This window comes from Symphalangus syndactylus, chromosome 18, assembly GCF_028878055.3.
Source record: "Symphalangus syndactylus isolate Jambi chromosome 18, NHGRI_mSymSyn1-v2.1_pri, whole genome shotgun sequence".
NCBI classification, from domain to species: Eukaryota; Metazoa; Chordata; class Mammalia; order Primates; family Hylobatidae; genus Symphalangus; species Symphalangus syndactylus.
In genome coordinates, this window is record NC_072440.2 from 66,230,316 (window position 1) to 66,257,891 (window position 27,576).

The 27,576-nt window shown below is 49.0% G+C and overlaps 1 protein-coding gene and 1 pseudogene across 11 annotated transcripts in view; one reads left to right on the forward strand and one right to left on the reverse strand.

Moving 5' to 3' along the window:
- Positions 1-27,576, forward strand: part of LOC129468523 (mediator of RNA polymerase II transcription subunit 15) — a 101,627-nt gene that overhangs the window by 6,805 nt on the left and 67,246 nt on the right. For 2 of the 11 annotated variants that reach the window (XM_055254180.2, XM_055254184.2), the window contains exon 1: positions 9,121-9,321. The exons of 1 other annotated variant lie outside the window; for it this stretch is intronic. In XM_055254180.2, the coding sequence (XP_055110155.2) occupies positions 9,254-9,321 (68 nt within the window). In that variant the 5' untranslated portion in view covers positions 9,121-9,253. Of the gene's footprint in view, positions 1-9,102; positions 9,322-27,576 lie in introns of those variants that run through there. 8 more of the 11 variants (XM_063623555.1, XM_055254186.2, XM_055254182.2 and 5 more) reach the window with 7 other exon arrangements.
- LOC134733427 (mitochondrial carrier homolog 2-like) lies at positions 2,344-3,625 on the reverse strand (annotated as a pseudogene).

Genomic DNA, 27,576 nt, shown 5'->3' on the forward strand with positions numbered 1-27,576 from the left:
TCCCAAAGTCCTGGGATTACAGGCGTGAGTCACGGCGCCCAGCCTAAATTTTTTAAATCCCTTAAAGGAGTTCTATTCAAATTGTACCCTCCTTTGAAGATGTCTCTTTTGTCTGTGGTGTCTTAAAAGGATTATTGGTCTTAGAGGGAGGTAAATGAGCATTCATACAAGCTAAATATTACCAAAAATTTAAGAAAAATAGAAACTAATCCAAATGCTTTTTAGTTTACATGATCTAGAATATTCTTTAGTAAATAAAGCTAGTTTGAAAATTGATGGACTAGGCCGGGTGCAGTGGCTCAGGCCTGTAGTCCCAGCACTTTGGGAGGCCAAGGCAGGCATGTCACGAGGTCAGGAGATCGAGACCATCCTGGCTAACACGGCAAAACCCCGTCTCTACTAAAAATACAAAAAATTAGCCAGGCGTGGCAGCATGCGCCTGTAGTCCCCAGCTACCTGGGAGGCTGAGGCAGCAGAATGGCGTGAACCCAGGAGGTGGAGCTTGCAGTGAGCTGAGATCATGCCACTGCACTCCAGCCTGGGTGACAGAGCGAGACTCCATTTCAGAAAAGAAAAAAAAAGAAAATTGATGGACTAGTCAAACAAGTTATATGTTATCGCTACTAAATGGTAAAGATAATAAAACTATCAATCCAACCTAAGAGCAAAATGTGCAATAAAAATGAATTGCGGCTGGGCTCACCCCTGTAGTCCCAGCAGTTTGGGAGGCTGAGGCAGGCGGATCACCTGAGGTCAGGAGTTTAAGACCAGCCTGGCCAATATGGTGAAACCTGGTCTCTACTAAAAATAGAAAAGTAAGGCCGGGTGTGATGGCGGGCACCTGTAATCCCAGCTACTTGGGAGGCTGAGGCAGGAGAATCACTTGAACCTGGGAGGTGGAGGTTGCAGTGAGCCAAGATTGTGCCACTGCACTCCAGCCTGGGAGACAGTGCAAGCCTCCATCTCAAAAAAAAAAAAAAAAAAAATTAGTTGGGCATGGTGGTACATGCCTGTAATCTCAGCTACTTGGGTGTCTGGGGCAGGAGAATTGCTTCAACCTGGGAGGCGGAGGTTGCAATGAGCTAAGATTGCGCTGCTGCACTCCAGCCCAGGCAACAGAATGAGACTTCGTCTCAAAAAAAAAAAAAAAAAAAAAAAAAGAATTGCATGGCTGGGCGCAGTGGCCCATGCCTGTAATCCAGCACTTTGGGAGACCAAGGCAGGGGGATCATTTGAGGTCAGGAGTTCGAGACCAGCCTAGCCAACATGGTGAAACCCCATCTCCACTAAAAATACAAAAAATTAGCCAAGTATGCTGGCGTGCGCCTGTAATCCCAGTTACTTGGGAGGCTGAGGCAGAAGAATTGCTTGAACCCGGGAGGTGGAGGTTGCAGTGAGCCAAGATGGCACCACTGCACTCCAGCTTGGGTGGCAGTGAGACTCCGTCTCAAAACAAACAAACTAACATGAATTGCTTGATGCATGGAAGTTAAAAAAAACAAGAGGGCCGGGCGCGGTGGCTCACACCTGTAATCCCAGCACTGTGGGAGGCAGAGGTGGGCAGATCACGAGGTCAGGAGATTGAGACCATCCTGGCTAACACGGTGAAACCCCATCTCCACTAAAAATATAAAAAATTAGCCAGGCGTGGTGGCAGGCACCTGTAATCCCAGTTACTTGGGAGGCTGAGGCAGGAGAATGGCATGAACCCGGGAGGCAGAGCTTGCAGTGAGCCGAGATCGTGCCACTGCACTCCAGCCTGGGTGGGAGAGCGAGACTCCGTCTCTTAAAAAAAAAAAAGAGGGAGGAATTTCTGTTTTTGTTTTTGTTTTTGTTTTTTGAGACAGGGCCTTGTTTTGTCACTGAAGCTGGAGTGCAGGGGCGATCTCAGCTCTCTGCAGCCTCAACTTCCTGGGCTCAAGTGATCCTCCCACCTCAGCCTCCCGAGTAGCTGGGACTACAGATGTGTGCCACCACATCTGGCTAATTTTATTTTTTTGTAGAGATAAGGTCTTGCTTTGTGGCCCAGGTGAAACCTTGTTTTTTTAACATGAGTTAGTATAAGAGTTACAGTTTTACCTATTTTTGATTTTTTTTCCCTCAGATGGGGTCTCATTGTCACCCAGGTTGGAGTGCAGTGGTGAAATCATAGCTCACTGCAGCCTCCAACTCCTGAGCTCAGGCAATCCTCCCACCTCTGCCTCCTATTTTTAAAAATTATCCTGTAATATCTGTAATGTGTGAAATTATATAAAGAACCTTAATGTGTTTGTCCCTGAAACCCAGGATGCATTTCTGTTTTTCCCCAAGAGTAAATGATTATTTAGAAAGTATGCCAAATTATATACAAATCAACATTCTTTCCCATAATCCTGTGCATCTGAAACTATAGAAATGTCACAGTCCCTGCCCCACATCTTCAAATTAACATTCTCAGGTCACAACAATAAGTCTTCTCTTCTCGGCCAGGCATGGTGGCTCACGCTTGTAATCCCAGCACTTTGGGAGGCCGAGGCGGCAGATCACGAGGTCAGGAGATCGAGACCACGGCGAAACCCCGTCTCTACTAAAAATACAAAAAATTAGCCGGGCGTGGTGGCGGGCGCCTGTAGTCCCAGCTACTCGGAGAGGCTGAGGCAGGAGAATGGCGTGAACCCGGGAGGCGGAGCTTGCAGTGAGCCGAGATTGCGCCACTGCACTCCAGCCTGGGCGACAGAGCGAGACTCCGTCTCAAAAAAAAAAAAAAAAAAAAGTCTTCTCTTCTCAAATGGCTTGTCTCTGGAAAAACAAGCTATTTCCTGGGCTCATATTTCCTTTCTTTGTAGCATGCCTCAGCAATCTATCCAAGAAGTATTTATTGGGGAGTAAGGAGGGCATCCGCCAGCAAGACCACAGTTGTTGACAGCCATAAGATTGGAGACAAGCACAAAAGGATAGGTCAACATACTGGCAAAAAATCCTGTGACAGCTTGAGAATAACTCTTCGTTTCATTCATGGTAGAAACCCCACTGTCCATTGCATGGGTATCAACAAAGTGGTAGGCTAGTGAGTCACACAGCCACAAAGTCACCTAGGAGGTGAGGAACAAGACCTGGGAAAAATCCTAGGACACCCCCTTCCTGATAAATGGTTAGTATGGTGTCACAAAGTACACAGAACTTGGATTCTCTCCCAGTGAATTGTGCCATAGATCTCAGAGTGAACACATGGAAGGGACGTGATGAAGGCAGCAGCAGAACAAGCGATCATCTCTTGAGTTGTTTCCTTGATAATTTGGTCAAAGGAAGACGAGATTTCTTTCTGTTCATATCCAGGTCCTAACTCCTCACCCTTGTCACACTCCTGGTAATGCTGTAAAACTTCACCACGGACCACAGTTCCAAGGACCCCCGAATGCAGTCATGGAGTTTAGCCTGTGAACAACCCACACCTCCTGTCAATGCTGGCAAAGTTCAGAGCATAACGAAAGAAACCAGGAAGCTAACATACTTGCCACCCCAAAATATTTTGTCCTGTTGGGGGAAAAGGCTCATATCCCACCTGGATGAGCACTTTCATGTGCACGAGTCGCTAGGACAGGATGGTGAGACTGGAGTCCAGGAGCACCTGACTGGCAAGCAACATCCGCCGTGACAGCACCTGTATTATTCTGTCTTCACGCTGCTGATAAAGACATACCCAAGACTGGGAAGTAAAAGAGGTTAAATTGGACTTACAGTCCCTCATGGCTGGGGAGGCCTCAGAATCATGGCGGGAGGTGAAAAGCACTTCTTAACACGGTGAGGGCCAGAGAAAATGAGGAAGAAGCAAAAGCGGAAACCCCGATAAACCCATCAGATCTTGTGAGACTTACTTTTGGGAAAGACCTGCCACTTGATTCAATTACCTCCCCCTGGGTCCCTCCCACAACACCTGGGAATTCTGGGAGATACAATTCAAGTTGAGATTTCAGTGTGGACACAGCCAAACCATATCAGCACCAGTGGATGGACAGACCCAGGATGCATTTCTTTTATTTTTCTTTTTTTTTGGAAACGGAGTTTCACACTGTCGCCCAGGCTTGGAGTGCAGTGGCTCCATCTCTGCTCGCTGCAGCCTCCCCCTCCAGGGTTCAGGTGATCCTCCTCCTGCCTCAACCTCCTGAGTAGCTGGGATTACAAGCATGTGCCACAACACCTGGCTACTTTTTCTATTTTTAGTAGAGATGGGGTTTGGCATTGTTGGCCAGGCTGGTCTCAAACTCCTGACCTCAAGTGATCTGCCTGCCTCAGCCCCCCAAAGTGCCAGGATTACAGGCATGAGCCACTGTGTCCGGCCTCAGGATACATTTCTAAAGGCTAGATTCAGGACAATTTCTAAAACTGTGCACCAAGATGACACTGTCAACTTACATGTCCAAGAATGTTGGAGTGAGCAAGACGTGAGAGATTCATAGAGATGACATATGATACTGGTCTTAAAATTGTCTTTTTTTTTTTTTTTTTTGAGATGGAGTCTCGATCTGTCACCCAGGCTGGAGTGACACCAGGCTCTGGTGCAATCTCGGCTCACTGCAACCTCTACCTCCTGGATTCAAGCAATTCTATTGCCTCTACAGGCGCGCGCCCCCATGCCCAGCTAATTTTTGTATTTTTAGTAGAGATGGGGTTTCACCATTTTCCCAGGCTGGTCTCAAACTCCTGACCTCAGGTGATCCGCCCACCTTAGCCTCCCAAAGTGCTAGGATTACAGGCATGAGCCACCAGGCCCACTCGGCCTTAAAATTGCCTTTTAAATCTGTTACATTTGGTTGTATATAGATTTACCCATGATGTAATTCTATAATCAAAATTACAATTAAATTTTAATGAAAATTTTAGTTAATAATAAATTAATACTTATGAAAATGCTTAGGCACTAACATTAGGTTTACAACACAGGATCCAAATGGCATCTACGGCATGATCCATTACATTTTTTTTTTTGGTTTTTCGGTTTTCTTTTTTGAGACAGAGTCTCACTCTGTTACCCATGCTTGAGTGCAGTGGTGCCATCTCGGCTCACTGCAAGCTCCACCTCCTGGGTTCAAGCGATCCTCCTGCTTCAGCCTCCCAAGTAGCTGGGATTACAGACATGAGCTACCACGCCCAGCTAATTTTTGTATTTTTAGTAGAAAGGGGGTTTCACCATGTTGCCCAGAGTGCTCTCGAACTCCTGACCTCAGGTGATCCGCCCATCTCGGCCTCCCAAAGTGCTGGGATTACAGGTGTGCACCACTGTGCCTGGCCCCCATTACAGTTTTTAAACAAACAGAGAGGACAAGAAAATTTATCAAAATATTGACAATGCTGCCTCTGGATGATGAGATTCATACTGTTTGGGCATTTCTAAAGTTTCTACCATGCATGGCTTTTAGAAACAATAACTGCCAGGCATGGTGGCTCATGCCTGTAATCCCAGCACTTTGGGAGGCCGAGGTGGGCGGATTGCCTGAGCTCAGGAGTTCGAGATCAGCCTGGGCAACACGGTGAAACCCTGTCTCTACTAAAATACAAAAAATTAGCCAGGCATGGCAGCATGCTCCTGTAGTCCCATCTACTTGGGAGGCTGAGGCAGGAGAATTGCTTGAACCTGGGAGGTGGAGGTTGCAATGAGCCGAGATTGCACCACTGCACTCCAGCCTGGGCAACAGAGCAAGACTGCATCTCAAAAAAAAAAAAAAAGAAAGAAACAATAACCACTCTCGCCCTACCTCCACATACATAAGTGATTACAGGCTCCAGGCCAAACACACAGAGGAGTTACATCTGGCTGGTGCTAGGATGGAAGGTGGGGCAGGTCACCACCTCCCAGGGACTGAGTGCCAAAACAAGGAGGAAGATTGGAGGTGAGGCTGTAGGAAGACAGCCACAGGCTCGCAGGGCTCGTGCTAAGCTCTCTAGGGGAAAGCTTGAGCTGCCTGGGAAGCTTCCAGCTCCTACCTCCTGCAGAGCCCAGAATGGTGTCCAGGAAATATGTGGCCTTTGAGTGGAACCAGCCTTGGCATGGTAGCCTTCAGGAACCCGCAGGCTACAGACATGGCCATATGAGCAGTGAGGATCTGCCCCGAGATGAGGATCCCCAGAACATAGTGTGGGATGCAGGTCTGGCCTCTGCATACCCTCGGCTTCCTCCATCACTTATTCTCAGACATCTAAACCACCAACATCCAGACGGGGGATCCCGGGAGGGTCTACAGTGTCAAGAGAGGGCAAGTCCACTTCAGGATCAACCTTCCTGTGGCCTCTTACTTTCCTTGGTCCACCTTTCCAGGTCACCCATTCAGACTCTCACCAGGGATCACTGCCCTGGGCACCACCAACCCAATGCAGGGACAAGTAGAAAAAGAGCTCTGGGGAAAACAGCAAAGGGAATAGTCACTCAATTTTATTGTGATGACAAACTCCTGGCAAAGTTCCAGGCCTCTCTCTGTCTGTGTCTGTGAATTATGTGTCTGAGGCTCCATGAACCACAGTGCAGAAGGGGGAGGGTTGTCCTAAGTATCCTATTAACATGTTCATTTGTTTGTTTGTTTTGAGACGGTTTTGCTCTTGTTGCCCAGGCTGCAGTGCAATGGCATGATCTCAGCTCACTGCAACCTTTACCTCCTGGGTTCAAGTGATTCTCGTGCCTCAGCCTCCCGAGTAGCTGGGATTACAGGCACGCACCACCATGCCTGACTACTTTTGTATTTTTAGTAGAGACGGGGTTTCACTATGTTGGCCAGGCTGGTCTCGAACTCCTGACCTCAGGTGATCCACCTGCCTCGGCCTCCCAAAGTGCTTGGATTACAGGCATGAGCCACCATGCCCAGCCAGAACACAGGACTTTCAAAACTTAAACCTGGGGCTGGGCACGGTGGCTCACACCGGTAATCCCAGCACTTTGGGAGGCCGAGGCAGGCAGATCACCTGTCAGGAGTTCAAGACCAGCCTGGGCAACAAGGTGAAACCCCATCTTTACTAAAAAAAAAATAAAATAAAATACAAAAATGAGTCGGGCGTGGTGGCCCACACCTGTAGTCCCAGCTACTGGGGAGGCTGAGGCATGAGAATCACTTGAACCTGGGATGGCGGAGACTGCAGTAAGCGGAGATCGCGCCACTGCACTCAAGCCTGGCAGACCTAGCGAGACTCTGTCTCAAGACAAAAAACAAAACAAGGCTGGGCACGGTGGCTCATGCCTGTAATCCCAACACTTTGGGAGGCCAAGGCGGGTGGATCACCAGGTCAGGAGATCAAGAACATCCTGGCCAACATGGTGAAACCCTGTCTCCACCAAAAATACAAAAATTAGCCAGATGTGGTGCCAGGTGCTTGTAATCCCAGCTACTCAGGAGGCTGAGGCAGGAGAATCACTTGAACCCGAGAGGCGGAGGATGCAGTGAGCCGAGATCGTGCCACTGCACTCCAGCTTGGGCGAGAGAGCGAGACTCTGTCTCAAAAAAAAAAAAAAAAAAAAAACAAGGAAAAAAACACTAAAACCTTAGATGTCCTGGGCAACCCCGGACAAGATGATCACTCTAGATAGAGTTTTTAAAAATTAGTTTTCGGCCCGGCCAAGATGGTGAAACCCTTTCTCTACTAAGGATACAAAAAATTAGCCGGGCTTGGTGGCAGGCACCTGTAATCCCAGCTACTCGGGAGGCTGAGGCAGGAGAATCACTTGAACCCGGGAGGCAGAGGTTGCAGTGAGCCGAGATGGCACCACAGCACTCCAGTCTGGGCAACAGGGGGAGACTCCATCTCAAAAAAAAAAAAATTAGTTTTGCCACCAGGCACGGTGGCTCATGCCTGTAATCCCAGTACTTTGGGAGGCCAAGGTAGGTGGATCACCTGAGGTCAGGAGTTCGAGACCAGCCTGGCCAACATGGTGAAACCCTGTCTCTACTAAAAATACAAAAATTAGCCAGGCATGGTGGGGTATGCTTGTAATCCCAGCTACTGGGGAGGCTGAGGTGGGAGAACTGCTTGAACCCGGGAGGCAGAGGTTGCAGTGAGCCAAGATGGCGCCATTGCACTCCAGCCTGACCAACAAGGGCTAAATTCTATCTCAAAAAAAAAAAAAAAAAAAAAAAAAAAAACAATTTTGGGAGTATTAGAGCAGAAAACGTTTGAAAACATGAACAGCTCTCACATCAACACAAGACCTGAAACCCTGTTGTCAAGAGAGGCCTCTTTGGGGAGAATGCTCACTCCTCTCCCACCCACTCTCTACCACCCTTAACCTCCTGTCTGGGGCACAGTAACAAGGAGTGTAAGGGGTGTACAGTGCCTAGCAGGGGCCTGGCACTTAGGCTTCAGTAGGTGCCAGTCCACACTCTCTGAGGCCCATGTTGGTTGGTATCCACCTGGTGCTTATGGACCACTTGGGCTCCAGATTTTCCTCACGTCACCTCCCTCCCCAGGGTAACAGATAAAGGCCCCATAGTTCCAAGGAGGCAGAACTTTTACATTCCTAAAAGTATTCTCAGGCCCCCATAACACCTCATCTCACCTTCAGCTCGCTCACCTTCACCTACCAAATTCGTTTGACATCTGGCTTCCAGCAACTAGCTAGGCTGAGTTCTCCATGAACGGGACATGGCTGCTGGTCAAAGGGGAAAGCCCATGTCTAAAAATTAATAAACGTGGTTTAGGGGCCTCACATCCCCAACTCCCAAATACAGCCATTGGTGAGATGTGAGATTCAAAAAATCGAAGAGTGAAGCGGTGATGAGAGTCCATCTGGTCGCTCTTCGGATGTGGCGCTAGCAGGCAGTTGCATGAAAGCAGATCGCAGATCACGTTGCACTGGCACACAGTAGGTACCCACACATATTTGATAAATAAACACTGTCTCCCTAGCATTACTGTAGTTAGCTGGCAGCTTGGCCCGGCATCCCGGAGGGGTCTGGATCTCAGGGACTAGATAAGGCCAGCACACTGAAGAGTCGCAGAAAACGCAGGCGGTCAGGCGCGGGCCTGCTGCGGGAGCACCTGCCGTGTCCTACAGCTGCACTGGAAGAGGGGCCTGTGTCTCCCAGCCGGGCGGAACTGAGACCGCTTCGTCCCCGGCGGGGAACTTCATTTCCCACAGGCCTGTGCGCGAGACTCCATTTCCCACAAGCGCCCCTTCACTTCCGGCTCGGCCGAGGCACTGCGGACAGCTTCCGGGTTTGGGCCTGGCTCTGTGACTGAGGCTGCGGCGGTGGCGGCCGAGCGGGATACGGGCGGCGGGAGCTGGGGAACAGGCATGGACGTTTCGGGGCAAGAGACCGACTGGCGGAGCACCGCCTTCCGGCAGAAGCTGGTCAGTCAAATGTGAGTAGTGGTCGGGGCAGGGGGCTGGATTGCGGGGCCTTCCTCTTTCGCGTGGCGGGCGAGGCCAGGGCCGGACCCGTGAGAAACCTAGGGCGCCGGGAGACAGAAGGCGCCGGGGACTTGCGTGGGTCCCAGGGCGCGGGCCTCCCCTGTCTGTCCCCTCCGTTCCCGACATGGACCGCTCGTTTGCTTTCCTGGGGCCGAGCTCTGCAAACCAACGAACCCTGGCTTATGAATCATCGTCTTGAGCTTTCTCATTCGTCATTTGTGTGCTTTGGGTGCAGACTTTCCCCCGCTTTTTGAACCACACTGAATAGGGAAAGGGAGAGAGGCAGCCTGCTGTAGTGGGTTTAGCAGGGCTGGGTGCTTCGTGGTCTCTTCCAGAAAAGCGCATCAACGGTGAAAGAAAGTGATGGGAGGAGGGTGGATGTAAGATGAGATTGGGAAGGTAGATGTTTGGGGTGTGGGCGGTGGGACGGAGGATCTAAGGGTGACCCCCCCCCCCGAAAGAATGTGGACTTTGCCAAAGGATGGCAGGAAGCCGCTGTCAGGAAGCGATCGTCGTTTCTGGAGGAGAGAGTGAAGAGCTGGGGTCAGTGGCCCCGCTCAGAGGAACTCTAGCCCCTTACCACCGACTGCTTGTTTCTATTAGCAGTTTTTAACTGAGCTTATTGGCGTGTTGTGCTTGCTACAGATTTGCCTGAGGCACAGCCCCTTTCCTGAGGGATGGCATTGTCGGTAAAGGAACCATCACAGTGCAGTCTTGTCAGTCTGTAATGTGTATACTGCAGGGGTTTCTTGCGAAGCGGCGGTTAACTTGAGCAGACCAGGGGCAGTCTAGTGAGTAGGTGACAAATAAATTGAGTCCTAGAAAGACAAGTAGGAGGGTAAATAGCCACCATTCCAAGCTGAGGAGTTAGGAAACATGAGCATTTACTGCGTGGAGGGAGGACCTTGTAGTCTGAGAGTTCTGGGGCTGGAGGAGTAAGAGAGCCCAAGAGATGATGGAATGAGGGTGAGCACTTTAGTGGGGGTGTTGTGCTAAGGAATTGAGCCTGTGTTTGGCATGTGGCATTCTTTGGAGTAGTGAAATGCCAGTGTTGAGAACATCCCTAGAGTCCCTGGAGATGAATACAGGACAGAGAAGAGAGACCAGTTAAGCTATTAAGAGAGTTTGAACATTTGGAGGGAGTGGGGAACCTGTCCTTTTTCATCCTTGTATTCTCACCGCTAGCTCACTGCCTGCCACATTACTCCGTAAAATGATTGTGGCATGACCTAGTCGGGCGGGAGATTATAAAGGCCTGCATTAGACAGTGGTAGAAACTGAAAGAGGAAGACAGATTCCAGAGGAAGGGGAATGTAGACAATTCTTGATGACTAACTGGATGGAGGGGGGTGGGGTGTGGGGTGAAGCATTGTGGAAGGAAGGAAGCCGGGCTGAATGCTGGGAAACCTTTCAGTAGTACAGTGGAAAGAGTAGGGACTGTAGAGTTGGTAGCTATGGGCTTTGGGAAGAATAGCCTTGGGATATTTCTGGGGATATTGCACAATCAGTGAACAGTGTTTTACTGATACACTATAGTTATCTGTAGGTGAAATCTTGAGAGATATCCCACTTCAGGGTTCCTGCAAGAAAAGTCCCCAGGGCAAGGGTTCTTCTTTGGGAAAGCCCAGAATTAAGAACTGGAAGGGTGAGTTGTCATCAAAGAAAATGGGGGTAGGGGAAGTGTTAGAGGGCTGGGAGGGTGATTGAGGAGTTTATGGGTGTTGAGAGTGACTGGATACTTCATAACTCAGCTTTATTTTGCTTCTGGGAGAATTGAGTTCTTTATTTTTTTCGAGATTGCTGTTTGTGTATTTTTCTGTTGCTGCTCTAACGAATTACCACAAGTTTAGCATCTTAAAACAACACACCTTTGGCCGGGAGTGGTGGCTCACGCCTGTAATCCCAGCACTTTGGGAGACTGAGCCAGGCAGATCATGAGGTCAAGAGACTGAGACCTGTCCTGGCCAACACGGTGAAACCCTATCTCTACTAAAAATACAAAAATTAGCTGGGTGTGATGGCGCACACCTGTAGTCTCAGCTACTCAGGAGTCAGGCAGGAGAATTGCTTGAACCCGGGAGGCGGAGGTTGCAGTGAGCCGAGATCACGCCACTGATTTCCTGCCTGGTGACAGAGCGAGACTCCGTCTCAAAAACAAACAAACAAACAAAACACACATTTATCATCTGGTAGTTTCTGTAGGTCAGAGGTCCAGGTAGGTTCCACTAGGTCTTCTGCTATCAAGGTCTATCAAGGCTGAAATCAAGACGTTGGCAGAGTGCATTTCTTACTGAATGCCCTGGGGTGGAACCTGCTTGCAAGCCCATTTATGCTGTTGGCCATATTCAGTTCCTTGAGCTTGTAGGACTGAGGTGCCCTCTTTCCTTACTGGCTGTTAGCCAGGAGTCAGTCTTTGTTCCCAGAAGCTGCCCGAATTCTTTCTCATGCTTTTTGTGTGTCTCCCTCCAGCGAGGGCCAGTTCTTCTGCCACATCTGTCTGATTTCAGCTAGAGAAAATATCCTGCTTTTCAGGGCTCAGATTAGGTTTAGTGCACTCAGAGAAGCCAGGATAATCTCTTTATTTTAAAGTTTGTAATTTTAATTACATCTGCGGAATTCCTTTTGCCATGTAATGTAGCATATTCACAAGTTCTAGGGATTAGGCACGAGATGGGCATTCTCCTACCACAGCCGGGAGGAGCAGTTGCAAAGGTTGCCTTGCCTAGGTGATGTGGGTGTTCTCAGTTCTCAGATTTGTCTGTTTTCTCTCTAGGGTTCACTTTCTCTCTAGGGTTCATGTTGAAAGTCGTGATTCTTGGTGCCTTGATTTATTGTGCTCATAGGGTTAAAAAAAGATTTGCTTTAAAAAAAGATTTGCATTAGAATTCTGGACATACCTTTAACTCTTAACTTCCTCCCATGTTTTTACACTGTTGTTTAAATTAGGCCATTTTGGGAAATGCTTTGTACCCAAGTAATTCATAGTTGATGAAGGGATAGAGAAAGTTTCTTGCTTGTGGCACTGTGGCTCACACCTGTAATCCCAGCACCCTGGGAGGCTGAGATCTGGGACTGCTTGAGTGGTATACAACACACTTGTTGAGGAGTGGAATAGTATTTTCTTGGGGGCTGTGTGAGTCACCTCTTTTTTTTTTTTTTTTTGAGATGGAGTCTCACTCTGTTGCCCAGGCTGGAGTGCAGTGTCACAATCTCAGCTCACTGCAAGCTCCGCCTCCCAGGTTCACGCCATTCTCCTGCCTCCAGTTTGAGACCAGCCTAGGTAACATAAAAAAATACAACAATCAGCTGGGTGTGGTGGTGTGCACCCGTAGTCCCAGCTACTCTGGTGGCTGAGGCGGGGGGGATGGCTTGAGCCTGGGAGGTCGAGGCTGCAGTGAGCTACGTTCACACTACTGCACTCCAACCTGGGCCACAGAACAAGACCCTGTCTCAAAAAAAAAAAAAAAAGAAAGCATTCTAAGTTTTGACAGAGGAGAAGACATCTGATGGTTAGTTACCTGTCTCTACCAAGAGCCTAGGGAACAATTTCCCAGAGCATAAGCTGGTATATAGTCTAGTCTCCTGGCTCCCACTGAGAAAAAGGGATTTTGAGTTGAGGCTGGCTATGACCAGACAGCCATTGCAGGGACTCTCCAATTCAGCCTCTTAGCCCTCCACCGCCTCCACCTCATCTGGGCCCATTCTGGGCTGTGGTCTCCTGCTCTCTTCCCAGTCCCATCCTTCTTCCCTGAACAGCACAAGTGAGGGTGAGGCCTAAAGTGTAGCCACTGCCCTGCTGCAGAACAATCGGTGACTTCTCTTAGCATTAGAATAAAACTCCAGATGTCCCACCCTCCCAGCCCCTCACCCTGACCTGGTGTAGTCACCTCTTCTCCTACCCCTACCCTGTTCTGACCTCTCTGGTCTTTCAGCTTCTTGAACATTCTAAGCTTTTTTTTTGAGACAAGATCTTGCTCTGTGGCCCAGGTTAGAGTGCAGTGGTATGATGATAGCTTGTTGCAGCCTTGACCTCCCAGGCTCAAACCATCCTCCCACCGTAGCCTTCTGAGTAGCTGAGACTACGGGCACACACCACCACGCCTGACTGATTTTTATGTTTTTTGTAGAGATGAGGTTTCACCATGTTGCCCAGACTGGTCTTGAACTCCTGGGTTCAGATGATCCTCCCTACTAGCCTTCCAAAGCACTGGGATTACAGATGTGAGCCACTATGCCTGGCCCCTGAGCTCTTTCTTTTTAACCAATTTATTATCAAGTGTTTAAGGTATTCAAAAATGAGTAGACTCCTCCCCACCTCTGTATTCATAACTAGCTCCTTCTTTTAGTTGTCTGCTCAGTATCAGATACTCAGAGGATCCTTCCCTGCTTGATCTAAAGTTGATCACCGCCTCTGATATGTTTTATCTCAGCCCTTTTTAGTTTCCCATAGGACCTCGTACATGTGAAGCTTGGTACCTGGTATACAACACACTTGTTGAGGAGTGGAATAGTATTTTCTTGGGGGCTGTGTGAGTCACCTCTTTTTTTTTTTTTTTTTGAGATGGAGTCTCACTCTGTTGCCCAGGCTGGAGTGCAGTGTCACAATCTCAGCTCACTGCAAGCTCCGCCTCCCAGGTTCACGCCATTCTCCTGCCTCAGCCTCCCGAGTAGCTGGGACTACAGGCACCCACCACCATGCCTGGCTAATTTTTTTTTTTTTTCGAGATGGAGTCTCACTCTGTTGCCCAGGCTGGAGTGCAGTGTCACAATCTCAGCTCACTGCAATCTCCGCCTCCTGGGTTCACGCCATTCTCCTGCCTCAGCCTCCCGAGTAGCTGAGGTTACAGGCACGCACCACCAAGCCCAGCTAATTTTTGTATTTTTAGTAGAGGCGGGGTTTCACCATGTTGGTCAGGTTGGTCTCGAACTCCTGACCTTGTGATCCACCCGCCTCAGCCTCCCAAAGTGCTGAGATTACAGGCATGAGCCACCGCACCTGGCTGGGTCACCTCTTGTATTACAGTGGCATTCTTTATTTTTTTATTTTTATTTTTATTTTTTTTTTTGAGACAGAGTCTCGCTGTCGTCCAGGCTGGAGTGCAATGGCGCGATCTCGGCTCACTGCAGGCTCCGCCCCCCAGGGTTCACGCCATTCTCCTGCCTCAGCCTCCCGAGTAGCTGGGACTACAGGCGCCCGCCACCACACCCGGCTAATTTTTTGTATTTTTAATAGAGACGGGGTTTCACCATGTTAGCCAGGATGGTCTCGATCTCCTGACCTCGTGATCCACCCGCCTCGGCCTCCCAAAGTGCTAGGATTACAGGCGTGAGCCACCGCGCCCGGCCTATTTTTTTATTTTTTAAAGAGACAGGGTCTTGCTTTGTCACTTGGGCTGGAGTGTAGGTGGTATGATCATAGCTCACTGCAGCCTCAAACTCCTGGACTCAAGTGATTCTCCAATGCAGTGGTATTCTTTACCTGAACGAGTGTACATTGTGAAGCTCTGGATCCCCTGCTTTCTCCACTTATTACACTGGTTAGCCTTTTTTTTTGGAGACGGAGTCTCACCCTGTGGGGCCCCAGGGTGGAGTGCAGTGGTGCGATCTCGGCTCACTACAACTTCCACCTCCCGGCTTCAAGCAGTTCTCTGCCTCAGCCTCCTGAGTAGCTGGGATTACAGGCACCCGCCACCACGCCTGGCTAATTTTTGTATTTTTAGTAGAGACGGGGTTTCACCATCTTGGTCAGGCTGCTCTTGAACTCCCAACCTCATGACCCACCTGCCTCGGCCTCCCAAAGTGTTGGGATTACAGGCATGAGCCACGGCACCTGGCCGAGCCTTTTTTAATCATATCCCTCATCAATGAAATGGTAGGAAGCCAATCTGTTTTACAGATATGGTAGAAGGGAAAAATGAAGAGACCTCTGTACAAGCCTTTGCAGAGGTCTTGGGACTCGGTGAGCTCCCTGCCACCACCTCCTGTGCCCTTGCAGGAGTAGGAGATTCTATAGTCTTGGAGAATGAAGATGATACCCTGATACCCCAAGCCTGGTTAGGGAAATTGATGACCCTTATTGGAGCCTGTGGGGACGGTAGTTGGGAAATTGTTAGTAGGTTCATGTTGGCTTTTTTTTTTTTTTTTTTTGAGACAGAATCTTGCTCTCTCCCTCAGGTTGGAGTGCAGTAGCATGATCTTGGCCCACTGCAACCTCTGCCTCCCGGGCTTAAGCGATCCTCCCACCTCAGCATTCCCAAGTAGCTGGTACTACAGACGCATGCCACCAGGCCCAGCTAATTTTTGTATTTTGTGTAAGAGACAGGGTTTCACCATGTCTCCCAGGCTGGTCTTGATCTCCTGGGCTCAAGCGATCCACCTGCCTCGGCCTCCCAAAGGGCTGGGATTACAGGTGTGAGCCACCATGCTTGCCTTTGTTGACTCTTTATTGAACATCTACTCTCCCTGCAGAAACTGCAGGAGAAGCCACCCTTAGAACCAATTTAACTGGCCTTTCTGGGGCTTGGACCTTCCTCATGAGATTGCTGGGTTAATGTTGAGCCTGTCTCTGGGTTGTAAGCTCTCAGAGAACAAGTGTGCATCTGCAATGACTAGTGCTGCACCTGTCATACAGGTTTGTAGAAAATATTTAAGCTGTGAATGAACAAAAGGACCTTATCAGCTACTTTCTTTCAATTCTTTTTGATTTTTCTGTCATCTTATTCTTGAGACTTTTATCCCTCCCACCCCTCTGTACAGCAGATTGCACATATAAAGATGAAATAAATAGATGTCCATTGGGCAAAACAATACAGAGAGGAGGTGACACAGCTGGGGAAGGACAGTCCAGTATCTGATGAAGTGCCAGAAGGGGCTCAGGGGGAGCATGGAATGGAGCTGGAACTGCCAGGTCAGCCACCTCTTCTAGTGAAGCCTCCAGAGAGACGTGAGCTCCAAGTAAGACAACACAGGGGACAAAACATACAACTGAACAGCAACTTCCAAGGGTCTGGAGAGGTCTTCAGAAGGATAGGGAGTGCCCTTAAACTTGCAAGCCCAGATTCTGCCTGTGGGTCATGGTCCTTGCCATAGGCAGAAGCCAGTGAGTCAGCCTTGGGTGAGCTTTTTCTGTGACTTTTCCCACTCACAGCTCTGTGCCCTTCTGATGCAGTTCCAGCCCTTGTTTTCCATCTTCATAGCCTGGTTGTCACCTAAGTGGCTGCACTGGCTTACAGGTGTCTGTGTACAACCTATTGCTAGAATGTCCATTCTTTGAGGCTAGGGGCCCTGTCTGTCCCTCTCTTCACATTCATAGCCCCAGTACCCCATAGGGCTGCTCCTGATGGGCAAATAGGAAGTGGTTGTCGAGCCTCTAGGCCAGTCGTGACAGTGACCTGAGGGGACTTGAGCCCTCAGTCATCTGCTCAGGAGTTCAGGGCTTTCTCAACAGCAGCTGACATGCGGCAGGCATGCTATGCCAAGCCCTGTTGCGGGAGTTGACAGATGTTGACTCATCCCCTCTTCATGCTTGCTTTGTCAGTAGATGTACATTTTACTCCCATTTATAAGATGAGGAAAATGAGGCCTAGAGGAGAGGCCACTGCTGCTTAGAGTTACTCTACATGTTGTAAATCAGAGATGTCCAGTCTTTTGGCTTCCCTGGGCCACGTAGGAAGAATTGTTTTGGGTCACACATAAGATACACTAACACTAATGATAGCTGATGAGCTAAAAAAAAAAATCGCCAAAAAATCTCATAATAGAGTTTATGAAGGCTGGGCACAGTGGCTCACGCCTGTAATCCTAGCACTTTGGGAGGCTAAGGTGGGTGGATTGCTTGAGGTCAGGAGTTTGAGACCAGCCTGGGCAACATGGTGAAACCCCGTCTCTACTAAAAATACAAAAATTAGCTGGGCATGGTGGCGGGCACCTGTAGTCCCGGTGGGGAGGCTGAGGCAGAAGAATCGCTTAAACCCGGGAGGCAGAGGTTGCAATGAGCCAAGGTCGCGCCACTGCACTCCAGCCTGGCAACAGAGCGAGACTCAGTCTCAAAAAAAAAAAATATAGACCAACCTGGCCAACATAATAAAACCCCGTCTCTACTAAAAATACAAAAATTAGCCAGGCATGGTGGTGCACACTGTAGTCTCAGCTACTTGGGAGGCTGAGGCAGGAGAATCGCTTGAACCTGAGAGGCGGAGGTTGCAGTGAATCAAGATCATGCCACTTCACTCCAGCCTGGGTGACAGAGTGAGACTCTGTCTCAAAAAAAAAAAAAAAAATTAAAAATAAATAAGTAGGTTGGGCGCGGTGGCTCACGCCTGTAATCCCAGCACTGTAGGAGGCTGAGGCGGGTGGATCACCTGAGGTCAGGAGTCCCAGACCAGCCTCAACATGGAGAAACCCCGTCTCTACTAAAAATACAAAATTAGCTGGGCATGGTGGTGCATGCCTATAATCCCAGCTACTCAGGAGGCTGAGACAGGAGAATTGCTTGAACCTGGGAGGCGGAGGTTGCGGTGAGCTGCAATCACGCCATTGCACTCCAGCCTGGGCAACAAGAGCGAAACTCTGTCTCAATAAATAATAATAATAATAAATAATAAGTAAATAAATGAATGTTGCTGAACCACAGCAGTACAAGACAGACAAACCCCCTTTTTTTGTTTTTGTTTTTTGGACCCTAACAGCAGAGGAAGAGCCAGCTAGCAAGCCCCTTTTGATCTTTGGCCTCTGCCAACCAGTACCCCCCAGACCTTAACCCCCAGCCCTACCAGGTCCCTTTTGTAAGTGACTCCACATGCCTACCACAGTTGCAGGCCCTGACATCCACCCTGACCAGAGGTCTTCCAGCTATTACTGCTGTTTGTGATGCTGTGGCTGTGGCCAGTCAAGGACCCATGCTGGGCATCCCGAGGTAGGAAGGACCATGACCATGTGATTATCTCCCTGCCACTATCATGGCAGGGCTGTGGGGTACTAGCCCCCTTTAAAGCATTCCTTGGGACAGTAATTTCTGTTAAATATCTGGAGGGCAAACATTTTAAGGAATCTTAATGAATTTTCAAAAATTCGAGATGAAAAATTTAAATCATAAAGCCAAATAGAACAAAGACCCCTATGTCCACATACCCACCACTCTGCTTCAGTGATTATCAACTCTTGTCTCATGTACTTGACCTCCACACAATTATTATTACTATTTTTTGAGAAAGGGTCTTGCTGTGTTACCCAGGCTGGAGTGCAGCAGTACGATCATAGCTCGCTGCAGCCTCCAACTCCTGGGCTTAAGTGATCTTCCTGCCTTAGCTTCCCAAGTAGCTGGGACTAAGGGTAGGCGCCACCATGCTGGCTAATTTTCTTATTTTTTTTTTTGGTAGAGACCAGGTCTTGGTTTGTTGCCCAGGCTGGTCTTAAACTCCTGGCCTCAAGTGATCCTCCTGCCTCTGCCTCCCAAAGTGTTGGATTACAGGCATGAGCCACTACGCCTGGCCCTCCCCAGTTATTTTGATGCCCAGACTGTTTTAGTGGCTGCCCACTGTCTGTGGATTCTGTTCTTAGTCTTGATCCTTTGTGCAATGTCTGCACCTGCCTGCCAGTTCCTTGACCTGTGCTCCATCACACCAAGCTGGCAGTGGATCCTCAGACAATCTCAGTTCTTGCTCCCTGCTGTGTGTCCAGTTTGTTTGCCTGCCTAAAAGGTCCTTCCTTTCCGTGGCTGAGCGGTGCAGCCATTCTCCAAGGAGACTGGGCCTTCCGTTGCCCCCACGACCCTGCTCTTTTCACTGCCCCCACCCCCCTGCTCTTTTCACAGGCTTCGTGAGGAGTTTCCAGGTTGCACTTGGTTTGTTTGAAGGCTCATCTCCTCCTAGTCTGAACTCGTCAGGGCAGGAACTTGAATCAATCATTTCCTGCCTCTCAGAAGTGCTGTAGCAGGGGGATTCCTAGATCTGTCCAGTGCCAGTTTCCTGAGTACTGCTGTAGGCCCATTTCAGCTGCTGTGGTGATGGGGGCTGTCCTGAGGGGACATTCACCTCAGGTAGAGATGGTAGAAACACCACAGGAAGATGCAGGCAACCAGTCAGCTCAGCTGGGGGCACTTAAATTAGATCCATTTTTTTTCTGGAAGGCCTTTTGGCAATACTGTTTATCCCAGTACCTTAAAAAATGTCCATTTCCTCCAAGGGCACAATCAGGAAAGTATTCAAAGCCTGATGGTGATGAGGATGCTCATTGCCATGTCATTGTCTCAGGAGTGGGATTTGTGAAACAGACCAACAGTGGGAGCTTGGTTAGAGTTGTAGCTGCAGGTGATGGGCTCTGTGCTGCTGTTGACACTGACGTGAGGGACTGCCATAATGCGTCAACATCGACAAGCTCTCGTTACCAAGCAGGATGCGTGGTACAGGCTGAGTTTTATTAAACAGATGTCTTTAACTGGTATGAATGATTTTAATTTTTTCTTTGTTTGAGATGGAGTCTCGCTCTGTTGCCCAGGCTGGCGTGCTTGGTGACCTCTCTCACCTGGGCCCTCAATGCCAGACCAGCCTTCCCAGGATGATTCCATCCTTTCCATCCCTGCAAGGGAGCTCGAGACCCTTTCCCTTTCAGTTTGATACTGTCCTTCCAAGTTACCTTTCTTCATGTTGGCACGAGAGCTTTGTGCCACAGCATGCCCTCTCTGGATGCTGTAGTGGCTGGCTGTTCCTCTGTCTCTGTGACCCTCTTCCCTGGTGAAGCTTTGACCTTGGCTTCATCCCCTCCAGATGACCCCTGATGGTTAGCTCAGCCTATGGTGGCTCCAGAGCCCCCATTGAGTGCATCCTGACATGAACTGAACAGATTAACTATTTTTTGCCTTGCCAACAGCACTGGAAATTGCTTGAGTGTGGGACCTGGACTCAGCTCTGTGTTTCTTGTAGTTCTTAGCACAATATCTTGGCCTAGATGAAGTACATAATAATTATATGTAGGGTTGTGGAAAGCAGTGCTGGCTTTAATTAAAGCCTGCCATGGTTTTGTCCATCAGTGCTACCTAAACCATTCTGAACTTCTCATTTTGAACTTTTTTCCCTTACAGCTTGTGATGGTTGATTTTCTTTTTGAGGCATTTATTTGTTTATTTATTTGGCAGGGTCTCACTCTGTCACTCAGGCTGAAGTGCAGTGGCGTGACTGTGGCTCACTGCAACCTCCACCTCCTGGGCTCAAGCGATCCTCCCACATCAGCCTCCCAAGTAGCTGGGACCACAGGTGTGTGCCTCCATGCCCGGCTAATTTGTGTATTTTTTTGTAGAGTCAGGGTTTTGCCATGTTGTCCAGGCTGGTCTCCAACTCCTGGGCTCAAGCGATCTGCTGCCTCTGCCTCCCAAAGTGCTGGGATTACAGGTGTGAGCCACTGTGCCTGGCCCTGAGACATTTATTTAAAGACAAAGGGGAGTACAGGCTAGAGAACAGAGGGGAATAGAATAGCAGCCAAGGCATAATTACCTCTAAACCATCACCCCATAAGGGAGATGTTTCGCCTCAACTTTAGTAATGACTCTTTCTAGCCTGGGTGCAGGGCTGTTAATAGAGGCCCCGTGATTGGGTTAAGCAGCTTGAGGTGCAATAACTCTGTTATTTAGGGCAGTGAGTCCTTGGAGAAGACGCTTTACCTTCTTTCCAAGCCCCATGTCTCCTTATTTTGAGGGTTTTTTTTTTTCTTGGGACAGTCTCGCTCTGTTGCTCAGGCTGGAGTGCAGTGGCCTGACCTCGGCTCACTGGCGTGACCTCGGTTCACTGCAACCTCCGCCTTCTGAGTTCAAGTGATTCTTGTGCCTCAGCCTCCTGAATATCTGGGATTACAGGCCTGTACCACCATACCTGGCTAATTTTTGTATTTTTATTAGAGATGGGGCTTCACCATATTGGCCAAGCTGGTCTCAAACTTCTGACCTCAGGTGATCTGCCTGCCGCATCCTCCCACATTGCTGGAATTACAGGCGTAAGCCATTGCACCTGGTCTGAAGTTTTTATTTTGAGAATATTTCAAATGTACAGAGAGTTGCAAGAACAGTAAAAGCACTCAGGCATCCTCTTCCCTGGGATTCACCAGTTCATTCTCACTTATACTGTCTTCCCATACTCCCTGGGGGCCTCCTCCTTCTGGGCTCGGTTTCCTTTTATTTGTTTCTGTCTTTTTAATTTTAATTTTTTTTTAACTAGCCCTTCTCTTTGGCAAGATTTGTTCACTTTTAATCCTTGGCCCCAGCAGCTTCTCTGAGCTCTGTGCCTATGAATCTGGGGGAGAGATAGGGGCTCACACAAGAGTGAAGTGTGAGCTGGAGGGCTGAAGGGGAATGAGGGACATCTGGGCCAAAGGCAGGGGACCAGCAAGGCCCCTACCCCTGGAACTTCTGTTCTTCCCAGCCTATGTACCCCTTACTTCTTATGTTGGTGGGCTCTGGGGGTTGGGTGAAAGCAGTGCTTGTATGTTAAGAAGTGACTCATCCCACGTCCCCGCTGCCCTTCTCTTCTGCTCTTTGCTCTTTCCAAGCTTCCTTTCAGTCCTCCTCATCAGACATGACCTTCGAGGAAGTGATCTGTCTGCCGTGTGTGAGATGGAGCCCCTGTTGTGAAGTAGAACTCAGCGTTCGTCCTCAGAAGCCCCTTTGGGTCACCATACGTCCTGCAAGTGCTATCAGTCTGCTTTGATTCGTGTGAGGGAGAAGTCCCTGCCAAGTGCTCTGCAGTAGGCATTCAGGCCAACCAAAGAACAGGGCAGGGTCCTGAGGCACAGGCTCAGAGCTCTTGCTTATTTCATGGGGTGTTTAAATTGAGGTATAATCCCTATCACAGTGAACGACACGCGTGCCTCCAATCTTGAGTGTGCCACCAGAGAACTGTTGATACTCCCCAGATCTGCACCCAGCCAGGGCAAACTGTGCACCACTCTTCTGACTTCCATGGCCAGGGAGACATTTGGAATCTCTGTGCAATCACACTTTGTGCCATCTTTTTTTTGAGACAGAGTCTCGCCCTGTTGCCCAGGGTAGAGTGCAGTGGTGCAATCTCGGCTCACTGCAGTCTCGACCTCCTGGGCTCAAGCAATCTTCCCACCTCAGCCTCCCAAGTAGCTGGTACTACAGGTGCTCACCACCATGCCCTGCTAATTTTTGTGTGTTTTGTAGAGATGGGGTTTTGCCATGTTTCCCAGGCTGGTCTCAAACTCCTGGGCTCAAGCAATCCACCTGCGTCAGCCTCCCAGAGTGTTGGGATTACAGTCCTCTGTGCAATCGTGTGTGTCATGTGTGAAATTTATCCTCATTTATCCTCACAGGCAGCAGTTGTTCTATTTTTTTTTTTTTTTTTTTTTTTTTTTTTTTTTGAGACGGAGTCTCACTCTGTTACCCAGGGTGGAGTGCAGTAGCACAATCTTGGCTCCCTGCAACCTCTGCCTCCTGGGTTCCAGCAATTCTCCTGCCTCAGACTCCCGATTAGCTGCGATTACAGGCACATACCACCATGCCTAGCTGATTTTTATATTTTTAGTAGAGACTGGGTTTCACCATGTTGGCCAGGCTGGTCTTGAACTCCTGACCTCAGGGGATCCACCCACCTCGGCCTCCCAAAGTGCTGGGATTACAGGCATGAGCCACCAGGCCCAGTCTGTGTTTTTTTTTTTTTTTTTTTTTTTGAGACAGAGTCTCACTCTGTCGCCCAGGCTGGAGTGCAGTGGCACGATCTTGGCTCACTGCAAGCTCCGCCTCCTGGGTTCACACCATTCTCCTGCCTCAGCCTCCTGAGTAGCTGGGACTACAGGCGCCCACCACCACACCCGGCTAATTTTGTGTGTGTATGTGTGTGTGTTTTAGTAGAGACGGGATTTCACCGTGTTAGCCAGGATGGTCTCCATCTCCTGACCCCGTGATCCCCCTGCCTCGGCCTCCCAAAATGCTGAGATTACAGGTGTGAGCCACCGCGCCTGGCCTTATTTATTTATTTATTTATTTATTCCTGAGACAGAGTCTTTCTCTGTTGCCTAGGCTGGAGTGCGGTGGCTCAATCTCACCTCACTGCAGCCTCCACCTCCGGGGTTCACATGATTCTCCCACCTCGGCCTCCAGAGTAGCTGGGACTACAGGCGTGCACCACCATGCCTGGCTAATTTTTGTATTTTTAGTAGAGATGGGGTTTCGCCATGTTGGGCAGGCTGGTGTTGAACTCCTGACCTCAGGTGATCCACCCACCTTGGCCTCCCAAAATACTGGGATTATAGGCGTGAGCCACTGTGCCCAGCCTGTTCTTGTTTATGATGTGTTACTCCATGGAGGACTCTGTTCCAGATAACTCTTTTATTTTGTGCCTAATGAACTCTGGTGTTAGTTCCAGGTGTTGGCTACATGAAGGCAACCCCAGGAATGGCTTTGGTCATGTCTTCTTGTAAATATATGCACTTAATTCTCTGGGCTGTGCACCTAGAAGTTAAATAGAGGACTGGGTCAGGGGATGTGTCTCTTAGCATGTTCTGCTGAACACTGTTCCCAAGTGGTACCAGTTTACGTTCCCACCAGCAAAATGTGAGGGAGTTCCACTTGCTAGACATCCTTGTCAACACCTGGTATTGTCAAGGAACCTGTGTATAACAGGCACTCATTGATTTTGAATGCACACTGAAATTTACTGGGTGCAGTGACAGTAGGAATGGAAAGGATGATTAAAAAAAGAAAAAAAAGGAATGGAAAGGATGGAGGGAGGGAGCTCATAAGGAAATAAGTGGTAGGATTTGGTGATACCATGTGTGAATACTCGTATTCCGTGTGCATGCTTATATGAGCTTGCAGGAGGAAGGGAGGAGGGAGCCACTGGTATGCACTTCACCAGTTCTCCTGCCGCAGCCTCTCTACTGATCTGAGGGCTGGGTGTAAGGTGATGATGTGGGGAGTGGGTGCGGGTGAAATTTCCAACAGTTAGTGGGAGATGGGGGAAGCAAACCTGGGAAGAGCAGCCTGCTGCAGGAGCAAGTGGGTGGGCCGTCCTGAAGGCTGGATGAAACCCATCTGCCTAGGTGGGGATGGCAGAAGGGGCAGAGCAGAGAACTCCAGAGCAGGGCTGTGGTGGGCAGAGCAGATGTGAAGGAAGACTGTGGGATGAGAGGATGGGGCATGGTGGAGCCCCATCAGCCTCCAGTCACAGCAGCCCTGGTCTCATCTTTCCCTCCTGTTTTGGTCAGTACCTTCAGGACTTGTGGGTGTAGTACTTCATTCCATTCCGGATAACATTGTGGAAGACTGAAAAACAGGAAGATGTTTTCCATACTCTCTCCAGAGTTGGCTGTTACTGACATATTGATATATTTCCACCAGTCCTGTGTGTGCTTATAGCTTGGTATGTATGCATTTTAAATATGTAAATATATATACACATGTATTTTTAAAGTGAAACTAGGCTGAGACTGTGAGTTCAGTTTTGAGTTACGGGTTTCCCATGGCTTAGGTTGTGTTCTCTCCCCAGATGGAGTCTGGCTGGGACCTGCATGCTCACAGCCCAGGTTCACATGAGGTGTGGATCATGCACAGTCATCCCACGGGCTTGAGATAAGCATTTGACTTCCTTTTTAAAAAAAAAAAAAAAATTCATTATGGACTTTTTCAAGTGTTCCCAGAAGTAGAGATAATAGAAAAATGGTCTCCCAACTACTTTGAGAGTTAGCAACATATGGCCAGTGTTGCTTCACCCACCCTTCCTCATCACCTCCTGGACTATTTTAAATCACATCCCAGACACCAGATGATTTCAACTATGAGTACTTGAGTGCAGATCTCTAAAAGATTGAGCTTCCCCACCCCCACCAAATACCACAGAGCCATGTGAGATCAGCATTTGGGTTGTCAGATCTCCTCCTTGCCACATGCTTGCCTGGTGGTGAATGGGACCCTTTCAGGCTACACCTAGGGGAGCCCCAGGCCAGCACCAGGACAGAGATCTCGAGGCCTTTCCAGCTCTGCTGGTTCTTTAGAAGTCAAACCAACAGATTGGAGTACGTGAAGGAAGCTCGTGTATTCTTCTGAACTAGCTTAGACAACAGTACACAGTTTGAAGGGCAGCAGCCTTTTCTGCAGGTTAGTTCTTTCAATGATCTTGTTTACTGGGAGTTGAGAGATCTTGAGGATAGAGGCAAGAAAGCGTCATCAAGCAGCCCAGAGGGGTGTACAGTGTTTGAAGTCTCCTATATTGGTATGATTCGAGATTTTCTTTCTGCAAGACCAAAATACCCATTCCTACATGTGGGTGGAGAGTTAAATTCTGAAGTATATATTTTTATCTTGTTAAAAAAACACTTTTATGTTTCTTTAAAAAGTAAAAGAACCAGAATGTAGAAGTTTCAGTAAAGGAAAAAGTTGCAGTCTGTTGGGGATACAGTTTGACAAATGTGCTCCCAGCTGCCTGAGAGATGGAGAGGCCAGATGTTGGCTTTGGTTACATTGATGACTGAACAATCAGTATCTCATCATTTCCTGCCTTAGAGATGAAACCACCTGGGCACTGGGGCAGTAAATTGGCTGCAGGATTGGAAGAAGTTCAAGGACAGTGTGGGATGCCACCCTGTAGCTGTCTAGAGACCTAGTGAAGGTCAGAAGGCTGGATGAGAACAAGCCCTGCACTGATGGAGGACAGGGAAGGGGCTTTTCTGGCTGGGAGTGTGGTGAGGCATTTGAGCTGCAGCCAGAAGGCACCTCTCAGATTGGTGGGGGTTGGGGTGGGGGTGGGAGGAGCTGCTTTGCCTGTGCCTTTGGCCTCACTCATCCTGAGGTCCCTTCCAACTCCATCCATACTCTGACTGTGGGGCCACTTGCAGAAGGAATATGTGGCAGGTTTTGTTTTGTTTTGTTTTGTTTTTTGTTTTGAGACGGAGTCTAGCTCTGTCACCCAGGCTGGAGTGCAGTGGCATGATCTCGGCTGACTGCAACCTCCGCCTCCTGGGTTCAGGTGATTCTCCTGCCTCAGCCTCTGGAGTCGCTGGGCTTACAGGCGCCTGCCACCATGCCCAGCTAATTTTTGTATTTTTAGTAGAGACGGGATTTAGTAGAGACGGGATTTCGAACTCCTGACCTCGTGATCCGCCTGCCTCGGCCTCCCAAAGTCCTGGGATTATAAGCGTGAGCCACTGTTCCCTGGCCTGTGGCAGTTTTTTGAGACGCTCCTGGGGGTCCAAATTGCTAATAGAGGAGAAGCTTCCTGTCCCTGTGTTGACTGAGACAGGAAGGTTTAGATAGGTGAAAGTGGTCTGGGTGCAGTTGCTCACACCTATAATCCAGCACTTTGGGAGGCCAAGGTGGGTGAATCGCTTGATGCCAGGAGTTCAAGACTAGCTTGGGCAACATAGTGAGATCCTGTCTCTATAAAAAATAATTTGAAAAAATTAGCTAGGCCTGTAGTCCCAGCTACTCGGGAGACTGAGGACGAAGGATTGCTTGAGCCTAGGAGTTGGAGGCTGCAGTGAGCTATGATCGCGCCACCATACTGCACCCTGGGCGACAGAGAGAGCCTGTCTCAAAAACAAAAAAAAGAAAGGTGAACATGAGTTTTTTTTTTTTTTTGACATAGTTTTGCCCTGTCCCACAGGCGTGGGCCACCACACCCAGCTAATTTTTTGTATTTTTAGTGGAGATGGGGTTTCGCCATGTTGGCCAGGCTGGTCTCGAAATCCTGGCCTCTCAAGTGATCTGCCCACTTTGGTCTCCCAAAGTTTTGGGATTACAGACATGAGCCATTGAGCCTGGCCGAACATGACCTTTCTCTTTTTTTTTTGAGACGGAGTTTCACTTTTATTGCCCAGGCTGGAGTACAGTGGCGTGATCTCAGCTCACTGCAACCTCTGCCTCCCGGGTTCAAGTGATTCTCCTGCGTCAGCCTCCTGAGTAGCAGAGATTACAGGCATGCACCACCATGCGTGGCTAATTTTGTATTTTTAGTAGAGACAGGGTTTCTCCATGTTGGTCAGGGTGGTCTCAAACTCCCTCAGGTGATCCACCTATCTCAGCCTCCGAAAGTGCTGGGATTACAGGTGTGAGCCACTGCACCCAGCCACATGACCCTTCTTAATAGCTATTGTTCGCTGAGTATTTCTCTACGACACTCTTTATGTGCATTTTGTCTTTTAATTTTAATTTTAATTTTTTTTTTTTTTTTTGAGACAGGGTCTTACTCTTTCACCCAGGCTGTAGT